This window comes from Bufo gargarizans, chromosome 6, assembly GCF_014858855.1.
Source record: "Bufo gargarizans isolate SCDJY-AF-19 chromosome 6, ASM1485885v1, whole genome shotgun sequence".
In the NCBI taxonomy this organism is placed as follows: Eukaryota; Metazoa; Chordata; class Amphibia; order Anura; family Bufonidae; genus Bufo; species Bufo gargarizans.
Window position 1 is genome coordinate 271,163,338 of NC_058085.1, and position 26,956 is coordinate 271,190,293.

The 26,956-nt window shown below is 42.6% G+C and overlaps 1 protein-coding gene across 25 annotated transcripts in view; it reads right to left on the minus strand.

Annotated features, from left to right (window-relative positions):
• SORBS1 (sorbin and SH3 domain containing 1) overlaps positions 1-26,956 on the minus strand; it is a 336,387-nt gene that overhangs the window by 91,125 nt on the left and 218,306 nt on the right. For 14 of the 25 annotated variants that reach the window (XR_006390469.1, XM_044298976.1, XM_044298970.1 and 11 more), the window contains 8 exons: positions 19,044-19,139; positions 16,198-16,311; positions 13,459-13,485; positions 13,260-13,372; positions 8,515-9,282; positions 7,729-8,076; positions 6,943-7,081; positions 4,245-4,274 (listed from right to left, as the gene is read on the minus strand). Coding sequence is in view for 24 of the 25 variants with exons in the window: in XM_044298976.1 (XP_044154911.1) it covers positions 4,245-4,274; positions 6,943-7,081; positions 7,729-8,076; positions 8,515-9,282; positions 13,260-13,372; positions 13,459-13,485; positions 16,198-16,311; positions 19,044-19,139 (1,635 nt within the window). In the remaining variant the exon portion in view is untranslated. The remainder of the gene's footprint in view (positions 1-4,244; positions 4,275-6,942; positions 7,082-7,728; positions 8,077-8,514; positions 9,283-13,259; positions 13,373-13,458; positions 13,486-16,197; positions 16,312-19,043; positions 19,140-26,956) is intronic. The other 11 variants (XM_044298962.1, XM_044298973.1, XM_044298971.1 and 8 more) reach the window with 7 other exon arrangements.

A 26,956-nucleotide genomic window follows, 5' to 3' on the forward strand; every position in this document is an offset into this window, starting at 1 on the left:
TGGTCCAAGAGATGGGAGTTAAATGTCCCAAATTATGTGCCAACTACCGGTATGTTGTTCATGTCCATAGCTATCTCCATTTTCTTTCCTCACCCTGAAAGTGCCCCCGTTCCTCTGTGATGATTGCAGTTAGTTTTGGTGCCCACTATGTAACTGAATGAATACATTGACAACTTAGTGGGTCAAAGGGGTGTGAACCTGAACCGCCATGGCACTGTCCAATCAATGCAGACAGAGTCACAGTAGCTCCAGTAGTATGACTACTCATGATCATGCTACCTTCTGATGTCACTTTTGTGCGATCTGCGACCCCTTTGTGCTACTTTCTGGTAGAAGATTGAAGACCCAGGAAAGATGCGACAAGCAGAAGCAAGTGCCTAGGGGTTACAGGAGCCAGGACATGCTGCAGTGGCTGTGCCATCTCCTTGATATGCTGCTGTCTGGAGGCAGCGCAGAGGTGGTGCAGATCTCATAGAAAGTACAGAAGGTAGCGTGGTTTTGTGAGCTCGTTGCTGGAATTGCTCTGACTGCATTGGACTGGACAAAGGCAGAGCAGCTTAGGTTCACACCCATCTGATACTGGGCTGTAGAACGCCCAGTTTGTAATTTATTAATTCGTTTACATACTGGGCGCCCCAAAAAACGGTGACGGTAGAGGAGTGTTCTGGAATAAGATCTCATAAAGGAATATGTATCCTGCCAGTTTTGGTTTTCCTATTACCTTAGGATGGTTTAACATGTCATATTGCAGTGCCTGTTTGGCAAACACACCAGAAATACTCCTAGCACATATGTCAAATGTATCCATAGGCCAATAATCACCCAGCAGAGACCAAAAGAGTGTGGAAAGGCACAAAATAAAATTACATATACCCCTGACAGACAGAGAAACACGCAGGATGGAAGCAGACTTATCCCCTGTATATTTGTAAAATTAACACTGTATGCACAATGCAAAAGAGCTGAGGGACCAAAGATCACTTAGCATGAAGCTAACCAATGTAAATGCTCTATAAAAAGTAGGAACCCATGTGCAACACAGCCAGGCTACACAGGCAGCACAGGATAAGCAAACTTTTTGTGGAGTCTTTATGATCAGGAGCAGCGTGAATATGAACATCAATTCTGCTGGGTTCTGACTCTACAAGTGTGCAGGAGTCACAGCTTCACTAGCGCTCTCTACACTGAGTTGCTTCACAACCCTGCCCAGCTGCTGATTGATAGCTGTAGTGGTCCCCTGGTTGGATGCTACAAAGGGGAAGGGCTGTGACGCTCAAGTGCAGGGAAACACCACCTCCTGAGCACTTGCTGAAGCAGAATCTGGCAGAATAAAAACATTTTCTGCCAGATTCATATTCTCACACCTCCTGATAATAAAAGCTCAACAAAAGGTATGCTTATACTGCTGTCCCCTGCCCCTACCTAATGCTGTCAGCAGTTTAGCATGGTCAAAACTGCTGACAGAATCCCTTTAAATCCTTGTCCTCAGTATGCATTATGTACTCCACAGGGATATTTTTAGCAGCTAATACATATATATGATGCTCACTGTAGTATTATAATGAGCTCATCATGTCACATTTCCTTTCGACATAATATTATTACATTTCCGAATCGAGAAAGGAGGAGGAAGGTGAATATTGCAATCATGCAGGTTGCTGGCGGAGCTGCTATTAGAACGTTACAGGCCTCATTATGATGAGAGGTAATTTTTATCTAGTGACAGCACCAATTAGACCTGAGATTTACTCCAGACATCTGCACATTTCGTTGAAATCCTCTCCACAGACAGAAAATTCCAGGCTGAGGCGCCATCAGAACATGTCCTGATTTATGTAAAATGACCGTTAACTTTACATTTGTGTCATTAACAACGGGCAGAACCCCTGACGTGACTGTCAGCGTTGTCCTTTCCAGCGCTGCACTAGTTTTTAGTACAGACAGAGTTGTAGATTATCTGCCAGACTTTACACATGGTCAAGCTGCAAAATACCAGCCAGTATGCAATGCTTATTTTAATAGGGCTCCATACACTCCCAAAACCATAAAATGACCAGTATACATAGGCTATTCCCTACTGTGAAGTTGTTAAAGGGTTCTTCCGGGATTTTAATACTGATGGCCTATCCTCAGGTATGGTCAATAGGTGATCAGTCATCAAAATTTGCGTAGTTCTGGCGCCAGAGCTACAAAGAAATCAACTGATCGGTGGGGGTGTTAGGCGTCAGCCCCCTGCCAGTATGATAATGATGGCCTACACTAAGGACAGGCTATCAAATTCAAAACATCTAGGGTGGTTAAATTACATATCTGCAGAAGCATTGCTTTAGACCAACTTAAAAGGGGTTGTCCGGGTTCAGAGCTTAACCCAGACATACCCATAATTTCACCCTGACTTGAGCATCGGAGCAGTTTATGCTCTGATGCTCTCCCTTGCCCTGTGCAGGATCGCACAGGGCAAGGGCTCTTTTATTTACTATAACACACTGCTGGGCGGAGGCTTCCACCCCGCAGTGTGTTCGCTGACATCACCGGCTCTGATGGGCAGGCTTTATTGCTGCCCTACCCCTTTTTACAGGCTAGGGCAGTGCTAAAGCCCGCCCATCAATGCCAGTGACGTCACCGGGCTCACTGCCGGGCAGAACCCCTTTAATGTGGGTGATGTAGGGTGTTAGATGGTAACGTGGCATGGCACGTATTGTGTAAGTGACAACCTTGTAGGAGACTGTAATCTAATTATTTAATGGGGTGGCAAATCCGAGTTTAAGGCGATGTCAAGGATCAGAAAAAATATTCCTTTTCCCTGAAACATCATTCTTGTCCATGGGCTATGTCTGATAATGCAGCTGATCCCTGTTCCAAGTGAATCTGAATGTGGACAACCCTTTTATTAGAGATCTGACTTTCACATAAATAGAGATTCCAATTTTACACTTTTTTTGTTTTCTATAGGAACGGTTGGTTCTACATGGACATCATAGACAATAATACAGTGGAATGTACCTGACGCACTAAAACACCGCCGTAGAGTGTCGTAAAAGACTCCATGTATCACTACTCTAAAAGTAGTCAGCGAAGGAGATTTATTAAATCTAGTCTCAAAGAAAACTGCCTCAGCTACCAATCAGATTTCACCTATCGTTTTTCTTTTGGAAAGGTGGAATCCTATTGGTTGCTATGGGCAACTAAGCCGGTTTTCCTTTACAGCAGTTTGATAAATCTCCCCCATTATCTGTATAGTTGATGAAGCCATTTTTAAACCTTATATGAAATTAAGAATTGGATGGACCCAACTCAAACATTGATAGGTGTGGGTCCCAGACAATTTGTTCAGTTCTAGAGATAGCGATATGCCCCCAATGCATGAGATGGGCTAACCCCTTTAAGATGTCTACATTGAACCAAAACGTTATCCTCCTGCTACCCTTAGGCTACTTTCACATATGCATTTTTGCTGTCCGGCTTTGAGTCCTGGCATGGGATCTCAAAACCACAGCAAAACGCATCAGTTAAGAACGGATCCAGTTGTATTATATTGAAAATGGACATGCCGGATTCGGCATCAAATACCACTGTATTTTTTTTATGTCCCAAAAAACCCCCACCATATCCGGCACAATTAACTTACATGGTTTTTGGTGCTGGATCTAACATGTTCTGTTTCCCATGGCGCGCAAAAAAAAAAAACTTAGCTTGCAGCGGATTTTGTATCCGGCGTGCATTCTGGTGCACTCCAGTCCGTTCAGTTCAGTTATGATCTCATTGACAATGAATGGGGACAAAACTGAAGCTTTTTCCTCCAGTTCTGAGATACTCTGCCAGATCTTAAAACCAGAAAGGAAAACGCTGATGTGAAAGTAGACTAAAAGGCCGGATCACCATGAGAAGCCTACATTGTTTGCCCAGAGCTTGCGCCAAAATCTATGAGCCTCATGTACTGTATATAAACTGCCTAGAAAAGTGCTCCTATGGACTCAGTCAAGGATCAATTATTTTCTTAATTAAAAATGGCTTCTGATTGGTAGCTATGGCCAACATGGCCTGTGACATATGCAGCTCTGCACGAGTCCACACATATTATTTAGATTCTGTATACATTTCGTATTGGTCACGTAATGAACTTACTGATATCCTGTAATCCTTACGAGCAATAATCACATAAAAATGGTGTCTAATAATTCTTAACATGCCTACTAAACAGAGGCAAAAGCAAATAACAAGCGTGGATGGCATTGGTGTCGTACCTGGCAAGCTACTAAGCCGTTTTTGCTGCTCTGTGGTAAAAAAAAAAACAAGCAGAAAAATTTGTGTAAGACAAGTGTCAGTTCATCATGCATGCCATAGATGAGCTATATGCAATAATGAGACATGATAGCCTGTGACTAATGGATCGAGTGACACAATCAGAGGAAAAGGTGCCAAGAGAGAGTGTGAATCAACAGGCAGACAGTAATATAGACCCACATACAATCTACATACATTAGGAAAGAGTGGAGGGAAACTCAAGGGCTCATTTACATGCAGCAAGTTTTAAGTGTAAGCAATTGGTGACAAATAACATTATAATGAAATTATAATGATCACAAGATTTTCCTATCCTCATACTTAGAGAACCATTTACATGCTGCACTTGAATGACTCCTATCAATTGACAATTTGGTCTAGTCACACGAGTGATTTAATCAGCGATTTCCACTAGTCTGTTTTATGAGATAAAAACATATTCACAATCAGTTTTTATTAAAAATGTTGTTCTGTTTGTCCTCTGCAGCCTGCATGTATTCTCATACATTGCAGGCTGCTCAGTCCCATTCAGTGTGAAATTTATCAGAGGCGCTCTCTGACAGCTTAAGTCTGTAGCCATTGTTTTCTCGGTTGTTCTGTTTGTCCTCTGCAGCCTGCATGTATTCTCATACATTGCAGGCTGCTCAGTCTCATTCAGTGTGAAATTTATCAGAGGCGCTCTCTGACAGCTAAGTCTGTAGCCATTGTTTTCTCTGAACACAAGTATACAAAAAAACGAAACAAATACATTTAAATCAAAAGAGATGTCAGCTTTACAAGCATTCAAGAGACTACAGAAAGAGAGGAGCTACAGACTGAGCTGTCCAAACGGTGATGGATTTCATACTGAACAAGATGGAGCAGCCCATGATGCTGACATAAAAGATGCCAAAGACAAACAGAGCTAATTTTTCATTTAAAAAAACAATTGCAAATATGTTTATATAACATAATACCGCCAGTGCAATAAAAATACTGCCCCAAAACAGGATATTACCACAGCAAAACCTAAATAACTGAAAGTGAATTCAGAAGCATAAGACAACAATTAATGAACTAGTAAATAATAAGAGCGAGTCCACGCGGAGGGGACACAGAATGGCCTGTAAACTGTGCCAAAGTGCGGTTTTACTGCAAAACCATGCTTTCAAATTGGTAATGGCTAAAATAGGATAAACCTGCAGCTTAGTGCGGAGGCCAATTTTCTGATTTTCGTCATTAGATATTTGAATGTGCTGGTAAGGAGGAAGAAATAATTTGGTTCTAGAAGACATATGAAGTATTTTATGCTGCAGAAACAACCAGGTCTGAAGATAATGTGACATTCCACAGACCAATGTGTGGAAAGTGGGTAGTGAAAGGTCAACTAGCAATCACACGTCTACAGGATAGCAATTACAGCCTATGTGATATAAACCTGGTATAACCTTTCAGGACAACAGTCCAACTACGAAGACTGCTTAGCAGGCAGAAATATTTATCGCATATTTCACATTCGCATATCATTGTCAATCATCATCTAAGCAAAGGACTGCTGACCTGAGGGAGGAGGAAAAATTTGACATACAAGTCTAAGAGTTACGCCCATTGTAGACATTTACTGAATATCTGATATCTGATAGATGAGCGTTGCACCTCTTGGAACACAACCCGCCTGGTGGGGTGATCTAAATACAGGATGAATGGAGAACTTGTTCCCCTCACCTCAGTGGGAGTTAGACAAGCAAGCAAGCTTCCATGTTTCTGTGACACCCAAGGAAATAAATTAAGAGAACAGGGTACACGTGCAGCCACTTTTCTTCTCATTTGCCCTCTGGATGTGGCGACCAGTGGCTGCCTCACCATTCGGGACAAGGGTGTTATGAAGGTAGGAGCAGGTATCAAAGGTGTGAACCGCATGGATCAGATGTTTACAGCATATCTTGTAAAAGTGCCATAAGTGTCTACGGTAGAAATACTCATTTAAATGGACAAACAAGGAGCTAATAGATCATCATTAAAGGGGTTGTCTCATCTCAGACATTGATGGCATGTTGTTAGGATATTCCATCAATGTCAGATAGGAGAAGGTCTCAGAGGTGGGACTCGCTCCTAACTCCACAACAGGACCCCAAAGTGAACAGAGATCTGTGGAGCATGTGCGGCAACTCTCAATTCACGGCTATGGCAGTTCTGAAAATAGCTGAGCGCCAGCTTAGGTATTTCCGGCAGTCCCGAAGCCATGGAGTGGTGGCTGCACATGCACGGTGCACTCTCCATTCACCGTTATGGGACTTTTGAAAATAGCCAAGCGCACTCACTCATTCAGCTATTTTCAGAACTCCCATAGTGATGAATGGAAAGCACTTATGCCTGGCCTGCTCTCCTTCACTTTGAGGGCCCTTTTCAAGAGACAGGAGCAGGTTCCAGAGGTGGGAACGACACCTATCTAGTGATATGCCACCACCAATGTGTGATGAGCCAAACTGTTTAATGTCTAACGCTATGGAAAAAACCCCATGACTCACAATTACAGGACCCAAGAAGAGCAGTCTAGTGAACATTTTAAAGGCGTCTCAGAAGTAAAACATAAAAATATTTTAATATTGTAGGGCGCATAAAATCGTGAACTATGGAACCATCAACCTCCATGCTTACCAGTTACCAAGCTAACCATACCTCTATTGTGCTGCAAAAGGACTATGGTGGGATTTACAATGGTAGTAGATGGATACACAGAAGGTTTGCTTATGGGAGCAAAGGTGAAAGGTTTATCATTGCTCAAGCTTGGAACAGGAAGGTCATCTGCCAGCAGCTCCTAAAAACAAAGCACAAGATACTTTATGACAGGTCTACAGAAAAAAAAATCATTAAGATCTCTCTCAATTAATTCCTTGAAAATCTACAGTCCAAAGATGTTTGATCAGAGCTCATTCTGTTAGATGATCTAGTTTGTGAAAAAGTGACAGTATCTTATGAAGAATCACTAGCCAGACATGCAAACACATGCAGTAGTTAATGAAACTGGATCGCTTCACTTGGCTTCATTGGGACAAGTAGAAAAATAAGCTTTGCCTCGTCACGCTGGACAGAGACAACTAGACGCCTGTAGAGTCACTCAAACTATGCAAAACAGGTGCGCTATTGGCTGAAGAGTGGAAGGCATTCAGGGCGGCATGACACACATAGCACCAATTGTTTATGTACAGCGCCATATAACGGTTCAAAGCCTTGTATACCATTATATGATTTTCCATAGGATTCCTAGTAAGACAACCCCCATTTCTAAAAACATAAACACCAATGACAGTACTGTCAAACCAGTTACAATTAGAGTCCATGCACCACAGAACACAGGGAGACACAGTTAGTCATGCTTTTGTCAGGAATTGACCAGTTGGCATTTAGTAAGCTAGTAAAGAAGTCTTATTTGGTGAGTACATAGTGAAGGTATCAGCAGCTTACTGTGTGTAAGACGGCTCCACTGTTATCAAGTCCCGAGACTCTGTGTGAGTCCTCCGCTACCGGAGGAACCAGTGAAGGAGGCGGAGAGCAAGACTGTAGATTGTATGATAAAGAAAAAAAACTGGGAGAGCTGGGATTTGATCCCTTCTGCAGATGAGGGGGAATAAAATCATCAAGTGTCGGAAAAGCCAAGTTAGGGGTGACAAGTTCTGGGGAGGCTGAGAATTTGCCAGCAGGAACAAGAGGTGGCGGTGGAGTGCTCGAGGTGGATTCTTGCCCTCTTTCAACTTTAACCTGGATGAGTGGGACTACTATAACCTCAGGCTGAGCTGTGACTGAAGTGGCATCCTGTGGGAAATAAGGTGTTGTTACGCACGGGCGGAAACTGATATACTTAAAGTGTGCAGCTGTGAGATGACAGGCGTTCACATGCTGCAGAGGCTTGGAGAGAGAGAGAGACAGTGCACCGCTGTGATACAAAGAGCTAAACAATAACAGACATAAAATAGTAAAACAGTTATTAACAATGCTACATACAAACCACATAATACAGTCTACATGCCTCAACTCTCAAGAATGAAGATCGTCGTGAACTCAAGAGCCAAAAGTGCTGAATTACAGACAAAACAAGTAAAGGGTTGTGCCAAAAGAGACAGTTTTCAGTTTACTGGAAATGTGGCAAACATTATTTCAGTTACACATAAAAAGACCAAAAAAAAGTACATTGTTATTGATGATCAAGAAATAATAGAAAGTCAAGGTGCATAAATATACGAAAACAAGTACCATGCCATGGAATCTCTGCGCCCCTGGGGCCTGTTTAGGCTTTGATGTATAGTAGGGTTCCTTTGCAGTCATGTTGACACGACCGGCAGGATGCTGTGTATCTGGCTCTGTGCGTCCCATTTCTCGATGAAGAGGACATTGACTCCAGAAAGTATCTATTTCACCATCTCTAATAGAGTCTTTACTTGGGACGGGGTCAAAGAATGGTCTGGGAGGGATGGGAGGTGGGGATTTTCCGGTGTCTATTATTGAAGGAACAATGTTTGTGGCTGGTGATTTAGTTACATCAGCTCCCAATTCAGCACCCTCTGTTCTGTCATGTGCGATGCTGGTGGGATTTTCAGATGCAGCTGGGCCAGTGCTGTTAGATAAACAAGCTACATATAGACTGCTGACCTTTTTATCGGCTTTGGGCTCATGACTCAAATTCATTCCAGCAACACTTCTGACCGTGCCGCTTGAGTCACTGGGCTGGTGTTGTGGTGACGTGTTTGGCAACAGGGAACTACTATCCACATGCTGAACTTCAGAGTGAGGCGCAGGGATGTTAGGGTGGTCGGCGGAGATTTTTGGGTTAAAAGCAGAGACGCAGGTGGCAGGATAGTGAGGTGCACCCGTAACATGCGGTGTATAGGGCTTGGGAGCACTAAGGTAAAGCCCATCCAAAATCGGCACTGGTTTTAGGTAACAAAACTTAGTGTTAGTATGTGGGCGCCATGCAAAACTCTCCTCTTTGGGAGGAGGAGGGATTGGAGGAGGGAGAGCTTTCTACATGGCCGTATGTAGAAGAAAAAAAAAGAAGAGGAAAAAAATGATCAGAAAATGATGAGTAATTACAAGGACACATGGAAACATTCAATTTTAAGGCATGAATTAGACACTGGATTTATGAGACTTGAAAGGGAAGTTGCCTTTTGGATATTATAGAGTGAAGTCATGTAAAGAAGGTTACATGCCAACATAAAGCAGACAATATAGAACAGATTTATATATATTTTTTTTATGTTGTAACTAAGATCTCTGAAATAGATCAATATATTTTCAGTCTTCAAACTCAAAATCTAAAACACAAGTTCTGCGTCTCATCGTGGGTCAGAATTCTGGTGCATTTTAGGCTACTTTCACACTAGCGTTTTAGTTTTCCGGTATTGAGATCCATCATAGGGGCTAAATACCTGAAAAAAACGCTTCATTTTTGTCCCCATTCATTGTCAATAGGGACAAAACTGAACTGAACAGAACGGAATGCTCCAAAATGCATTTTGTTCCGTTTAGTTGCGATACCATACCGGAGAGCAAACCGCAACATGTTGTAGTTTGATTTCCGTCCTGGGATGCGGAGGAAGACGGATCCGCATGACCCCCAATGCAAGTCAATGGGGACAGATCCGTTTTCTCGGACACAATCTGCCACAATAGAAAACAGATCCGTCCTCCATTGACTTTTAATGGAGTTCATGACGGATCCGCCTTGGGTATGTTAAAGATAATACAACCGGATCCGTTCATAACGGATGCAGACGGTTGTATCATCAGTAACGGAAGCTTTTTTGCTGAACCCTGCTGGATCCAGCATAAACGCTAGTGTGAAAGTAGCCTTACTTAATAAATCTTCCCCGATGTCTACATTCTCAATTATTATATTTCACAAATTTTAATTAATATTATTTATAATGTTAGTTTTATAATATCACTTTCTGGTTGTATTTTAAAGGGAATCTATCAGCTCCAAAAAAAAAACCAAACTAGAATAAGCCATTTCTAGTGTAAAGGATGCCGAGTACTACTGTTCAGCGAATCGAAGTATCTGAAGGGGACTTCGATCTGAATTTCAGGGAAAATTCAATTCACCACAAAAACAAATTTCCTCGTGCTTCGTGGTAACAAATCAATTTTGTTACCACAAATCATACTCACCTCATCCATTTCAGGATTAAGAAGCCGCTGCGGCCATCTTGCTTGAAGATCTGCACATAATCTCATGCACGGTGATGTAAGACGTCATCACACATGCACCGTGCAAGATTTTGTGTTGGATCTTCAAGCAAGATGCCTCTTCATCCTCAAATGGTAAGGTAAGAACAATTTAATAAAAAAAAATAAAAAGACTAACCCCTGCAAGGCCTTAATATTAATCTCCGCAATGAACGAGGCATCTCAGGGATTCAATGACGAGGGTGGCGCAATTGGGGTTCCCCATCATTGCGGCCTCTACTTACACAGAAATGCACTTTGTGATGAACTAATTCGTCACAAGGTGAATTTTTCTGTAAAATGTAGCAAATTTCTCTACTGGGTTTGTCATTTTTCTCTACTGGGTTTGTCATTTTACTCCCTTGCACTCAGATGCTGTGCTCTGACAAACCAGCAGTAAAATGTATTGAGAGGACTCCTGAGCTCACGCAGGTAATGGGGAGGACTCACAGAGGAGTCCTCTCAATGCAATTTACTGCTGGTTTGTCGGAGCACAGCATCGGAATGCAAGCGAGTACGAAGATAAAAATTACCACCCAGACTCCGCATTTACATTAACAGAGTGGCACCTGACGGAGAAATTGAAGGGGACTTTGGGCCGACTCCAACAAGGTGCTGTAATAATCCCTGATTTGTGTGGGGGTTTATACTAGGGTGCCCCTCTGTCTCCCTCGTGAATGGGTGAAATCATGCTACCTGTTTGATCGGGGGAATATAGTTTTCGTGGTCGCTAGGCATGATATATGTATGACCTTTCTTCTTTGGTTGTGTTTGTCTCTGTACTTTTATTGCATTATATTATTTACCGCTTACTATACTTTGTGGGGTGTTTTGGAGCTGACAGATTCCCTTTAAAAGGTTGACGCTTTCAACATTAACCCTAGAATTCCTTTTCTTAAAATCAGATCCACTTCTCATGAACATATACATATATTGGATTTGCCATATGGATAATTATATAAAAATGGGTTTGCCGTGAAGTACTATGGAATAGTATAAGGCATAATCACTTAAATCAGGGATTGTAAAGCCTTTTCATTGTTCAAATCACCTATAAAACATCATTTTGTAGGGAAACCTTCTAGCCTCGGTGTGCCTCTGAACATGCAATGGATATATAGTGGTGTCCACACTTCAAAGTTCATTCATCTCAACATGGCGAGATATGTGCAGCATGAAACGTGGCGCCTAACTAATTCCAACAGGATATCCCAACTTTACAAATACCAAATGTGCCTGCAATACAACTCTTCAGACAGCAGGTGGTGCATTGTGTTCCTAATACCTGAACATGGAATCGTAAGGTCAAGACCTGGTAATATAATTACCGTGAAATTAATTACAGCCAAAAGGTTTTTTTTTTTTTTTCTTTTCCATGTTTCTAATCCTATCATGTGTAATACCATCTGCTAAACCTGCGTATCTGATCCGGTCTGCTGACCTGTGTATCTAATCCTCTCTATGTTATCATGTATGACAGGTGCACTTTCAGACATGGACACCAGACATAGAGCTCAAATAAGTAAGTCTAATTAGTATGGAAGCACTGTATGGCCGGTAAGAGTTTTAGCCTTCACAGTCAGCTTCTTGGGGTAGGATATTTCGCCTCACAGTTTTACATTATATTCTTTTTGTACTCCAGCAATGTCTGGTTTCCATTCAAGAAAGGTTTCTCCTGCCATAATAGAAATGTTATAATTGGTTAAGTAATGGATGCTAATGGATGTCGGAATCCATTGACTCATAATGGAACCATCAGGTTTGAACAGAACACTATTAAGCACTAATCTGTCCAGTAGAGAGCAAAGAAAAGCAAACGGAAAAGAACAGAAATGGCACAGAAACGAGAAAAGTCATAACTGTGACACTGGGTGTCTGAAAGGAACGCTACAGTTTACACTTTACATTTTTTTCGATATAAGTGATGTCCAAAGCTTAATTTAGAAGGGTTGTGCAGTGTTGTGATATAGACGACCTATCTTCAGGATAGGTCATCAATATCAGCTTGGCGGGGGTCCGACTACCGGCACCACCACCGATCAGCTATCTGAAAGGGTAATGGCGCTTGTAAGAGCTCTGCGTCCTCTTCACTCATTCAGGCGTCCGTAAGTGTTTTGCAGTCCGCAAATTGCAGATCTGCAAAACACGGATACCGGATGTGGACCCAGAACTACGAACGTGTGAATAGCCCCTAACTGCATGTTGTGTAGCTTGTAGTGGAGGTGCGCAGTAATTACAACTGATCGCCCCATTCAAGCGAATCAATCCCATCAATAAGCTCCACTCTCACCACAGCTCTACAGTAGGGAAGGCCTCCCTCCACCCCTTAGTCGTTCTTTTTTTCAGCCAACCACTTGTGGCCAACAGGGGCTCCTAGGTTTCTGGGGCCCCAAGCCTTTGTTTGGTTTGCATGGTGGTAAAGTCCACCAAGGTACATTACCATTGATATCATAGTAATCTGTAAAAAATGTGGAATTTTACCAACATCATCATCATCATCAACAAGCAAAAAGTATCAAGCAGAACTTGGCAAAACTATTGATCAAGTGCAACAAGAACAAAGTATTTTTTCACTAAGTTTTATAAAAAAAAAAAAAAAAAAAAAAAAAAATGAACTCATAAATGAATTTAATAACCCTGCTATGAAATACATATAACGGAGGGGATGAAGCACACAGACGGCTGGAGGCACAAGCGAGAAACTGAAGAGCAGATAACAGAACTCAAAGGAAGGTAATGATAGAGAAAAGACAGGGAAAGGCTTGCAGTACCTGCAGCTTGTATTCAGATGGGAGGTTAGGACGCACGCTCCGAAATCCTTTGGCAGCCAGTGCGGAGGACTGAGAATCCCCATTAGATTCAGCTACTGAAGGAGGCCTATCATCTACAGAAGCAAAGAGGTTTCAAGGTTGAAGTTCACAGCCTTCATTGCTTTCAGCTAAAATTTACATTAATGTAAAGTCATCCTACCTGGCTCGCTTTCGGTCGGCAATTCACCTGGTTATACACAAGCGGGGGAAAAAAGGAAAAAAGGGTTAGATATAATTAAGGAAAGCGCGTATCCCGAGATACAAGACTGCAGCTACCAGCCCCAAACAAGATTGCAAATGCAAGTGCCATAGTAACTGGCATTACATATCATGTCCTCACTGTTTCTGACCTTTGTGGACACAAAGCATTCTTTCATAGCAATAAAGGCAGAATTGTCCATTGACTCTGTCGGTTTGAAAAGGGGAAAAACCACAATCAAGTGGTTGAAAGCTGTGAACACGATGTGAAGCGGTCTCTGTGAACTTAAGACGTATGGAACTGCAGGCTACAGTTTTTAAAACCCATAATAAGGACTGAATTTCAAGTGCCTGACGTGACACTAATTGCGGATTGTGATTTGCACTGGTGTAGAAGTAGCTCCGGGGGAGATGTTCTGACAAGCTGACGGAGACGTGACAGCCCTGACTGCAGATTTTTGGAGTGGTGTTGCTATATTCATTCAATCTAGCCGATTAGAGATAAAATTTACACCCATTATATACTTTACTGTAATCTGATTTAACATGTATCAGGAATATTAAAAGGGAACATACCGACAACAAAGTATACGGTGCCAATAATGAGGTATCTATATTTGTGCCCAATATAGTCCCCTTGGAAGCAAAACAGCTCTTGAAGATGTAGGATTATAGCAAATGAGAACCTGCCGTGTCCCCTACTGTACTATCCTCTGCATGACAATTTAACCGTGCCCTACAAATAGTTTTATAATGAGACTTTGGATGACAGCATACGTCATAGGCTTCCATTTAGGCTACATGCACACGACCGTTCCGTTTTTTCCAGTCCGCAAACCGCGGATCTGCAAATAACGGAAGCCGCCTGTGTGCCTTCCGCAATTTGTGGAACTGAAAGGGCGGCCCATTGTAGAAATGCCTATTCTTGTCCGCAAAAAGGACAAGAATAGGACATGTTATATAATTTTTTTTGCGGGGCTACGGAACGGAGCAACGGATGTGGACAGCATCTTTTGCGGCCCCAATTGAAGTGAATGGGTCCGCATCCGAGCCGCAAAAACTGCGGCTCGGATGCGGACCAATACATCAGTCATGTGCATGAGGCCTTAAAGGGGTTCTGCACTTTGTTTAAACTGATGATCTATCCTCTGGATAGCTCACCAGCATCTGATCGGCAGGGGTCCGACACCCGGGACCCCCGCCGATCAGCTGTTTGAGAAGGCAGCGGCGCTCCAGCAGCGCCGCGGCCTTCTCACTGTTTACCGCTGGCCCAGTGACGTCACAACTAGTATCACTGGCCTGGGCGCGGCTAAGCTCTGTTCACTGGAATGAGAGGATAGATCATCAGTTTAAACAAACTGCAGAACCCCTTTAAGGCAAGGATCAGCAACCTTCGGCACTCCAGCTGCTGTGAAACTACGACTCCCAGCATGCAAACATGTTCAACAGTTCTTATAACTCCTATACTAGTAAATGAAGCATTCTGGGAATTGTAGTTTCCTAACACCAGAGGTTGCTGATCCCTGATCTAAGGCATACAGTGGAAGCCTATAAAAGGCTCAAACAGACCATGCACAGAACCTAAGAACTGACACAATCTCCTGTAACTGGCACAACATGTGGCCATTTAACTGGCGCACTTTTTCCCGCTAACTTGGCAATGATGGCGAATCAGCTGCTTATGAGTGTCCTGTGTTGGTTACAGGTTTATACTTCAATGAAATAGTTACAGTAAAAAAAACATATGTAAGAAGAACAGAACTATGGATTCAGTCCATAATAGCCTCAGGTCTTGAGATGCCTAAAGCATGAAAATGATTATACGGCCAGTCGCTGCTCAAGAGTGTAATCCCTTTCAGTCAAAATATATCATGTGCCAATTCCACAAATTTCAAGATGATGCCAAAGGTCTACTTCAGCTGTCATAACCGCTGGGTGTTAATAGTCTTTATTACAATAAGATTCAGAAAAGGAATGCAACATTTTTGGCAATGGCAAATGTACATTTTTTTTATTTTTTTATTTTGATATGCTAAGGTCACTGACAGTATAAATGATTGTGATAACACGGGTGACAATTTCTGGGCTTCCTGTTTACTGGAATGTAGAAGATCTGAAAGACGTAGCCCATGGACAAAACAGCAGATTTTTTTCCAGTTTTATTTGAACTCATTTAAGCTGGCAACAGAATTTAGAATCTGGCTATGATACCAAGAGAATTCTAGAAAAGATGATCTAAACTATTTTCCCTATGGAATATTGGGTGTTCTTCAACTTTGGAAGCGCCAGGAGACTCCTAAGGGTGCTTTGTAAACTAAGGGTAAAGTCAAAGGGCCTGATGCATCATGGGCTGTTCTCACTTCTTTATCTATAAAAGTGGCGCACATCTTGTTTTTGCAACTTCTGGGAGCCAAAAGTCACAAATACTGGGTCCTTTCCACTTTTATACAATGCACACCAGTTCTTTTAACCATGGGTAACAGGAGTAATTTACAGCTGAAATATATGAGATGAGCTGGTCACACACAGTCTAGGATCAGACTCTGAGGCATGTGCTTCTTAATGAATTTAGTGTATCTTGAAGTGACCCTGAGTACTGGCACAAGAAGCATCAATCAGGAGAGGTCATCAATATGTGATTGGTGGGATTCCAAGATGTTTGGCGATTCTGATGATTTTTGATTCAATAAACGTAACTTACTTGGCGAAAGCTCAATCTCCATTGTGGATCTACTTTTCTGGATGTCCCCATGAGATGTGGATGCCCGGAGGGTCACAGCTCCCTTTCCTGCACATACTTTAGTAGAATCCACTTCTACAATATAGTAAATTGTCCATTAAGTGAATAAAGAGCCTACATGACCTTCATTTCTCATTGCAGTTAAAGGGGTTGTCCACTATTTTACTACCTTTGACCTATCCTCAGGATAGGCCATCAATATCTGATCGGAGGGGGTCTGACTCCCGGCACCCCTGCCGATGAGCTGCTTGAAGAGAAGGCAATGCTCATACAAGCGCTGCCTTCTCTTCTCTATTAACCTGCTCGCCGCAGCAATTTCAGTGCTGAGCAGTGTAATTACAAGTATGACGTTCCCATTCACTTCTATGGGAAGGCTCTGTAGTATTCACTTGAACAGACAGAGCTGTCCCATAGAAGTAAATGGGGACACCATACCTGTAATTACACCTATTCATCACTGCAATTGCTGCTGTGAGCAGGTAAACAGAGCAGAGAATATAAGAGCACTGCCTTCTCTTCAAACAGCTGATTGGTGGGGGTGCTGGGAGTCAGACCCCCCACTGATCTGATATTGTCTATCCTGAGGATAGGTCATCAATAGTTAGGGTACATGAAATAGTTACAGTAAAAAAATTTGCGGAACGGGTGCGGACCCATTCATTTCAATGGGGCCGCAAAAGATGCGGACAGCACACAATGTGCTGTCCGCATCCGTAGATCCGTTCCGCGGCCCCGCAAAAAAGATAGAGCATGACCTATTCTTGTCCGCGGACAAGATTAGGCATTTCTATCATGGGGCCGGCTACATTTACACGGCCGGTATCTGTGTTTTGCGGATCCGCAATTTGCGGACAGCAAAACACATACGGTCGTGTGAATGTACCCTAAAAAGCGGACAACTCCTTTAAATGCATTACACATGATGATAACATACGGCTTCTAAAACAGATCAGCTACCGCCATGCTTTTCATGAAACCTTCTAGAACGTTTTCATTCCAGACAGCACATTCAGCAAAGATGTGTGTGAACAGTAAAGCAATGTGAAATGACAAACTATGAAAGCAAATAGAAATACACAGAAATCAAAAGATTTATGGCAATGACCACTTAAACAATACATATATTTTTTTTTTAGGATACCCAAAGAGGTATCTCCCAAGGAAAGAGGACCATCTCGCCAGTGCCACCTTGTGGAAGTGGCTTCAAATAGGTCAAAAATCCTACTTTTTTACAAGCCTTGGGACATGACAGGAGAAAATAACCAAACTGAATATCCATCTGTAGACAGCTGATTTGGGGTGATTGCCCCTCATCAGTATGGAGTAGGACTGGGTATTCTGGGTGTGGAAAGATATCCACTAGCCATAGTATGGGGTATAACTGTTAAATTGGTCGGAGTCCTACCACGGGACCCACATCGAAATGAACGGCGCAGCAGAATGACCCTGTGCACTGCTCCTCCTGCCACTCCATTCACTTGTACAGGAATTCTGGGAATAGGCAAGCACTGTGATGATCCATGCTCGACGAGGGATATGGTGTCCCTGTTCTCACGATTGCTGGGGCTTCAAGTGGTAGGGACTTCACCAATCTGTTATATCCCCAACATATCTACGACTACACAGTGTATCGTGAATCTACGCTGCAGTCCATTCGCTTGAACAAAAATGCCTTCAAACTACAGATCACCTATTTCCTCCATGACTAGACTGGCACAGAATAATATGACAGCAGTGAAGAATTAAGGTCCCTCGAAATTGTTCCCTCGGTCCATCAGCAGAATTCAGGGGCCACTTATATGTTCTGTTTTCTGTGAATGGGGGTAATTCTAACACACCATCATAGAATTCAGGCACTGGGAGATAATTCACAGAAAAATGTAATTCATGCTTGGCCCTCTATTACTTGTGTTGCTCCCAGCTCTATGAGGAGCGTTCCGGGTATTAGAAGTATTACAGGAGTGCTCATTATGGTTTCAATATACAGTATATGTATATAGAGAGGATGCAGCAGATACATACAATTATTTCCTCCATCCTCATAGCAGCTCCTATTATTACTGTGCTCTTTCTTACAAGGACTCAGTGGTGCCCAGTGCAGCGGCCACAAGTCTGTGTCAAAATACAATCACTGGTGGACCCGGAAAGGGGCAGCATGGGAGCAGTGGGGATCAGTACGGTGATCATAATACAGTTTGTTTATTTGCACCAATCTAAGCTTTTGCTTAAAAAACAAAAGGACCCTTTGAAAAAATGAAAAATTAGGTCTTTCCTAAAATACTGAATAGGCACAGTTTAGGATGAGGTTGGTCCAGCTTGTAGCAGGAGGGTTCAAAAACAATGTAGCCGGAAAGCACATGCCTCGAACCTCTTCAAATAGAGCTATATACTGCAAACAAAATGAACGCGTCAAGTATACGCCATTTTGTTACAATTTCTACTGGGTAACGCAATCCGTATTAACCCATGGGCTCCGTTGATTTGGTATTAGTCTCATAGGCCAGCTATGTGCATAGTTTACAAAAGCATCACTTATTTAGCACAAAATAAGTTCCATATAATAAAAAAAGTAAAGACCATGCAGGTATAACAAAAATAAATGAGTTTACTGTTCATGCCTTATTTTCTTAGTTCACATTAAAGCCAGCAATGACATTCCGAACAGGCCCATAGTTATAATGGTCACAAATGTAAAAGCATAATCATTAATGGAAAACGGCAAGCATGTATATGAACGTAATGTCAGTGGGAGGCAACGCAAACATATGCACAACGGACACCGCTTCATTTGCGTTCCAAGCATATACCTGGAGTTGGCACAAGATCAGGAAAGTTTTGCGTTGCCTTCACGGGAATGATTGTAATAGCAGAGCATGAACGTGTACTTAAAGGAGAGCCGTCTGCTGCGAACACAAAAGTAACACTGTATCTGAAAATGAACACTAAGTATTCAAATGTCACACGAGCGCTCATATGCCGTTATATAAATCAGATTTCTTTCACGTTCGTTGGTAAAACAGTGTCATATTCTCAGAATCACTAATGGTGGATTTCCTTCTGCCCAAGAGAAATACTAAAATCAAAGCTTTCCATGACCTCTTCCACCTATAAATGGTCTTGACACAAGTTATTTGAGATATCATCACACTGACAAAACATTTCTGACTGCCAAAGAGCATGTTATTAGTTATGTGTTTTTCAGCTTTTACCCTTATAGTTTTTGTTTTATAGTTTATAGTCTTTTTTTAGACATTCCTGAGGATAACCCCACTGATTAGCTGATTAAAGGCTCCAGAACAGGTACGTTGTATAGCGAGAGTACCTGGTTTCCTACAGCTAAATCCCATCCAAAGGAGCCATTAAAGGGGTCCTCAGAAACCGGCCCAAGCAGGGTACAGGGGTTCAAAAAAATAAAAGAAAACACTATAATATAAGGTACTGCGTACTACCTGCCCCGACGTATAACCTGCTAACCTTCCTGGAGAGAGAACCACAGATGATTCACTGACGATGGACAACACATTTTCCGAAACACGTTGGAAGTATGGCACTTAGTGATCCATAGCTCGATTAGTAACGTCACTAGATCGCTCTAAGTGAGCGTGAGCCTTCAAACTTAGTAGCATGGAGCAATGCGACCGCTCGGGGTGTGCTCCAGCGAAAAGAGATACTAGACCCGAAGATACCCTGAAAGCAAACCTGCATTAGGAGCGCTACAGAGATTCAATAGCAAGATAATCTTGGCGTAATACTGATATGTGACTGTGGTTCTCTCTCCAGCAAGGTTAGCAGGTTATGCATCGGGGCAGGTAGTGCGCAGTACCTTAATATTATAGTGTTTGTGTTATATGGTTGTTGGGCAGCAGGTATTGCGGCACCGCTGCGGTACTGCAGCATTCATACTGATACAGTTGAGGGGTCAGCTCCAGTGAACAATTTGAAAAAGAAAAAGAAAAAAAAGACTCATCTATCAACGCTGCCCCGTTCCAGCATCAAACTGCCTTTTCCTAAGCTTCCGGTGCACACACATCACCACTGCTGGCCAAACGATAGCCTCGGTGGTGACAATCTTCACGTACCATGGCTGCACAGGTCACCTTTGAACCTAATGATTGGGTGGCACCAGTCATAATTCTGGTCAAGAAGGATCTAGAAGCAGAAGAGAAGGGAGCTGGAACTGAAGTGCCAGTGAGTACTTTATTTTATTTTTTATTCCTGCACCCTGCCTGACCCAAAATAAAAAAGTCCAGTCTTGGAGAATCCCTTTAAAGTCCCAGAGAACTACTCTAAAGGATTTCACTGCTTTAGACAATCTATTTCTGGCAGCAGCTTTTCCCTGTAGCATCATCACAGAAATGGGCTGCCTATGTAATACATGGAAGTCCTGGGTTCTCCAAAAGTAAAGATGCTTTATGTGGCTGGCTCTTGACCAAGGGTCCCAAATCAGGGGGCATCCTCTATTAAACTTATAATTAACCTTTAACAAGGTTTTAATCAGTATTAATGCTTAATGCTCCCATTTACTGTAGTTTTGCTTCAGACTGTACAAATGTGAGTTTCTCACATAGGCTCTTTAAGACCTTATGCAGAAAGCCATAGCAGGGAACCTATAGAGCCCCACTCAATGAATCCAAGGGGGAAAAAAAACATCTACCATCATATGCTGTAAATACGAAGCTTGTAGGGAAAATATATGGGGGGTAGAGAGTTAAAGTAGAACTCCCGAAAAAATCTTTGTTCTCTGACCTGTTAGAAAGGTACATGATGTAATCTGTAGTAAATGTCATTTTCTCATCAGTGACTGTATTTGAGTTACCCCCTCCATTCTGATCCTCAGCATTGTCATGTGACCAACTCTCTGATCTCCATCTGACACAGGACAGAAAGTCAGTTATGTCTCTATTAATTCCTATGAGACTGAGAGTGAGGCTCCCATAGGAATACATGGAGAAACTGGCTTACTATCCACACAAAAAATGCTGTGTCAGTTGGAGAGTCTGATTGCTGGTCACATGAGAAGCAGAAGGGAGGTTATAACTCAAAAATACACCAGCCAGCCACTGGTAATAAAATAGCAGGTCAGAGAATACATTTTTTGGAGGGAGTTCTTCTTTAGAGGGGGTTTCCCAGGAGTAAAATATTGCTAACCTATCCTCAGGACAGGTCATCAATATGTGATCCGAGGGGGAGGGGTCAGATACCCAGAAACCCCGCTGAGAAGCTATCTGAAAAAGCTGTGGTGCTCTGGTGAGAGCTGTGGACTCCTCACAGCATACAAATCACAGGATAGTGGCAGTGCTTTGCATCGCAGTCCAGTCCCATTCGCGGAGAGCCACAGCTTCAAACAGGTGATAGACAGGGATGCCGTGAGTGGGACTCGCACCGATTAGATATTTATGCCCTATCCTGAGGATAGGCCATCAATATTTTACCCCTGGAAAACCCCTTTAAAACGCCCATCTTCAACAGCTGTTAGCTGTATCTCTTTGGCCAACAGCTTTCTCTGCCGACTCCCCCATACACAGAGTCAGTTTATCCAAGTGAGAGAGGACAAAGCGGCTGCTAGACATCTCTGCTAGTAGTTTACCTCCTTGGAGAACAAAAGGATTGGGCTTTACAATTTAAGGCACCCGATCCTTTTCTCCTTCTGACATATGTAGGGGGAGAAACAACCCATATATGCTAGCCGATCCCACTGAAAATGGCAGGTTCAGCTCACAATAACATAATGTGTATGGGGGCCCTTACAGTATCTATACAGATGGGTTATGTAGAAGACATACTGAAGATAATCACAGGCGAGTAGGTAAAGCTTTATCTTTTTTTCTATAATACCTCTAGAAAAGTTTGCCTAGTCGGTAGCCATGTATTACTTTGTTTAGACTAGACTTTCCATAAAAAGCTTTTATCTTAATATGCTGCTCCTTTTATAAGCACTTGTCTGTCTGCTCAGCTAAATTCGTGGTGCTCATCTGGCTCCTGGACATCCAGGTAGACAGATCCCATTCAATGCCAAATATGTTGGACTCTGTAGGATAAAAATGGGTATAACCAATCATGTTCAGAGAAGAGCTACTAAAGTTCAGAGAAGAGCTACTAAACTGGTCCATGGATTGCAGGATAAAACTTACCAGGAAAGGTTAAAAGACCTTAACATGTATAGCTTGGAAGAAAGAAGAGACCGAGGGGATATGATAGAAACTTTTAAATACATAAAGGGAATCAACTCGGTAAAGGAGGAGAGCATATTTAAAAGAAGAAAAACTACCACAAGAGGACACAGTTTTAAATTAGAGGGGCAAAGGTTTAAAAGTAATATAAGGAAGTATTACTTTACTGAGAGGGTAGTGGATGCATGGAATAGCCTTCCTGCAGAAGTGGTAGCTGCAAATACAGTGAAGGAGTTTAAGCATGCATGGGATAGGCACAAGGCCATCCTTCATATAAGATAGGGCCGGGGCTATTCATAGTATTCAGTATATTGGGCAGACTAGATGGGCCAAATGGTTCTTATCTGCCGACACATTCTATGTTTCTATGTTTCTATGTATTTGGTGCCAAACAGGAGTCTTCTTGGTATTTGCTCGACATTTGCATTTTTTTATGTATAAAACATTGTAGGCCCCAACACTATACAATACGGCAAAAAATATGCTCGACACAGTGGTATGCCATACAGTTGAATACGTTTCTTGTAGAAAATTAAGTACAGAAAAAACCTAAGCATATGTATAGAAGTATTGCTTCTAGAGGAGACTAGCTTTGTGCATATGGCACCCATTAGAGCACATGGCTCTATGCAATGGACCATCCTATGTTATCAATGCAAAGTGAAAGGTAGTTATAGTAGGTTTATCCTACTAGGGAGTCTGGCACAGCCGCCAAAATCTGTTTTGTCACACAGGACAGAAGGGTTTCTGCCTAAACCCTTTTCAATGACCCTACCTCATTTGCTAAAAGTTGTTCCTTTAGGGCAGGGGTGGCACAACGTTTTCTGGTTGGGGGCAACATTGCCAGACTGAACCAATGACAAGGGCCGAAAATACAATTTAACAGGGTATTAACAATTGAAACGCTGCATTTATGGCATATTGAACATTTGGTATACATCATGAATGTCTAGTTACACTTCCAGGACTCCCATCTAATGGGAGAATACATGAAAAATATATGTGAGTAGCCACAAAACATAGAAATACATATCTGTTACCAGATGGTTGGGTGGCCGTACAGAATGGTATCAAGGGCCGCATGTGGCGCACCCCTGCTTTAGAGAGTGGAGTCCCAACCAAGTTTTTTCCTCCAGTAGAAGAGAAGATAATCCCAACTAAGACTGGGCCCCCTCTTGCCCTGGGCCCCATAGCAGTCGCATGGTCTGCCGCTATGGTAGTTACGCCCCTGCTCCTGACTCATTTTCACCATGTAAACAAATTCACTCTGATTGTTTCCATCCTGTATGTAGAACGTCCTGTTGCGGTATCCAACCAAACCCATGATGCACTTCTCCTGCCAGCTCCAGCACCGCCCCTAACAAAACCCAGCTAGTCTAAAGCTCCTCCCACCAGCTAGTTACATGGACACTCCCCTATCACTGCCCCTATCAACACCCAGCTAATTTATAGCTCCTCCCACCAGCGAGTTACATAGACAGCAAAATGAGAGGTGAAAATATGAAACAGAGGGCGGCACTCACCACTGCTGTATAAAAAACAATCCTTTATTCTTCAATGTTAAAAGCGATCCGGCAGGAGCATAACAAGAGAGCTGTACGGACACAAGAGCGGTGACGGACGTTTCGCTCTTCGTTTGGCCACTGACCTCACTGCGCTGGTGTGCGTCAGTATTTATTGGAACAGCGTCCGTTTTGTATAGCAACATAGACGCTGGTAAGTTAATCACTAATAGTTAAAACAAATAATTGCAACAAAACAAAGCATGTACATAGTATGGCAGATAATGACAATGTAACACATGCAGCAGTGCCACCCTACTTTCTCTGCCTCTATATTACATAATTACATAGACACTCCCCTATCACCGCCCAGCTAGTTTATAGCTCCTCCCACCCCGCTAGTTACATAGACACTCCCCCATCACCGCCCCTAACAACGCCCAGCAAGTTTATAGCTCCTCCCACCCCGCTAGTTACATAGACACTCCCCTATCACCGCCCCTAACAACGCCCAGCTAGTTTATAGCTCCTCCCACCCCGCTAGTTACATAGACACTCCCCTATCACTGCCCCGACCACAGACACAACAGCTGAGCTGCAGGCATGGTCACGTGACCACAACCCAGAAGGAGAGATGGGAACAATAAAAATAAAAGAAATACATTACAAATTACAGCGAACTTCATAAACGATTATTTTAAAGGATGTTGATGCAAACTGGAAAACCCTTTCAAGGAAGGAGTAAGAATTTCCTAACAGACAAAACATGGGTGTGTCTATAATTTGTTAACCAATAAGTGACTCATAGAAGGCAAAGTAATTAAGAGATTTGGAAGTGACTGGGCTGTAAATCAGACTAATTGGCTAAACAGCCACAAATAGTGGGCAGACAAACTGACAGCTATTTAAGTCACTACATAACTGAAGCGTCACATACTTATTATGGGACCAGACAACTGCAAACAATGACATTATCTAAAATTAAACTAAAATTATTTACTGGTATAATATTAATACAAGGTAACAGAATATCTAACAGAACAGCAGAGGCTCACAAACAACCAAAGTGCCAAACCCTCCATCTGCTTTATTTCTCTGGCCACTTGTAAATGCTAATGGGTAACTGTACCTCTGGATGTGTACCTCCCCCTCCTTCCTACATTATCTTAAAATCTCATGCTTCAGCCATTTTCTCAAGTCATATCTATTGGATCATGCAGCATATTATATAACAATTTTAATAAGAAATGTATAAAAAAAAATTGAAATGTCCAACCTCTGGGATCCCAACGAATCCTAAGAATGAAGGGACTGCAGCAGTAATTCAGGACTATTTTTCCCTATACATTGGCACTTCCAGTCACTCGGCTGTATAGAGAACTGCTGCCGGCTCCATTCACTTCAACTGAGATGCGCTGTAGTTCTCCTGCACAGAGGGGGGCTGGGGGGCTGCTGTGACGGCAAGGACTATGAAGGGGCCCACAGCATTGAATCAGCTCTGTGGCCCCATTATTCTCAGGACTGCTGAGGGTCCTAGAGGTCAGCCCCCCACCGGTCATAAAGTAATGGCAAATACAGTCTGCAGAAACTGCAACAGTAGCAAACAGGTGGAAGAAATGCCCATAGAGTCATGGTGAGCAAGGACTAGGCCCTTCATACCACAGAAGTGCCATAATTAGGTGCCGATGTATATGTATGCATCAGGTTACAAGACAAGATTTTTGGTCCGTAAAGGGAACTTGTGACATGGGTTGCTAGATCGCCACTTGCACATCTGCAATACCAGTCCCCATAGCTCTGTGTGCTTTTATTGTGTAAAAAAAAAAAAGATTTGATACATTTACAAATTAACCTGAGATGAGTCCTGTCCCTGGCTCATCTCACATACAGGACTCATCTCAGGTTAATTTGCATATGTATCAAATCTTTTTTTTTTTTACACAATAAAAGCACACAGAGCTATGGGGACTGGGTATTGCAGATGTGCTAGCGGCCATCTAGCAACCCATGTCCTCAGCTCTATGCACAAAATCCCGGTGACAGGTTCCCTTTAAAGAGAGGTAAAAACTTAAATAGATGCACGTGTGGGATCACCTATAATTCAAATCAGTACTGTGGAGCGGTCTCACTGAAATCCAAGATATCATTTAGGCCTCATGCACAGCTTTTGCGGCTCAGGTGCGGACCCATTCACTTCAATAGGGCCGCAAAAGATGTGGACAGCACTCCGTGTGCTGTCCGCACCCGTTGCGTTGCTCCATAAAAAAATATATAACCTGTCCTATTCTTGTCTGTTTTTCCCAAAACTGAGAAAAGTTGAATCCATGATATCCGTGTCCTTGACGAGCACCTTATCTGATTGCCGGCAATGGTAATATATTCTAAATACAGCGATAAAATCTATTTCTAAATTGGCCAAACAAGTTCCCATCTATATTTTTCTATTTCAACATCTGCTTAACACAGATGCTCCTGAAAGAAAAGTATTCAGGACACCCATTCTATTCTAAATCATTCCAGCGACTATATTCACACATGGTGGATAGACCCTAGATTTTTGTACGGCAAATTCACCGCGCTGTACAGTCCCAGCAAAGTAGATGAGATTTCAAGAAATATTCACACACAAATCTGCAGCGTAAACAGACCTGCATCGGGTCGCTTCACCCTTTGCAACGCAGAGGGTGAGATCCACCGCAAAACCTGCATGTAATTACATGTCAATGCCGTGGAACAACTCACAGCAGGCTTTTCCATCCTGTGTGGCCATACCCTAAGGGCAGAATTTCCGCACCAACTCCACATGCAAAATTGTTGCGCACGTCACCCTATGCATTGCAAGCCACGGTGGAAATCTGCAACCTACATTGACATTTTGAGGATTCAAAATCAGCACTGCAGATCAGTTTAGTGGTTGTTCACATCCGTGCCAACGGCTAAATAGATCTCCTTCTAGTCAATGGGATCTGTTTGGCTCTATTCGTGTCAGTTATGTCACATTGTTTTCCTCCTATAACGGAGAAGAACAAGGGAAATCAGAAACATCGA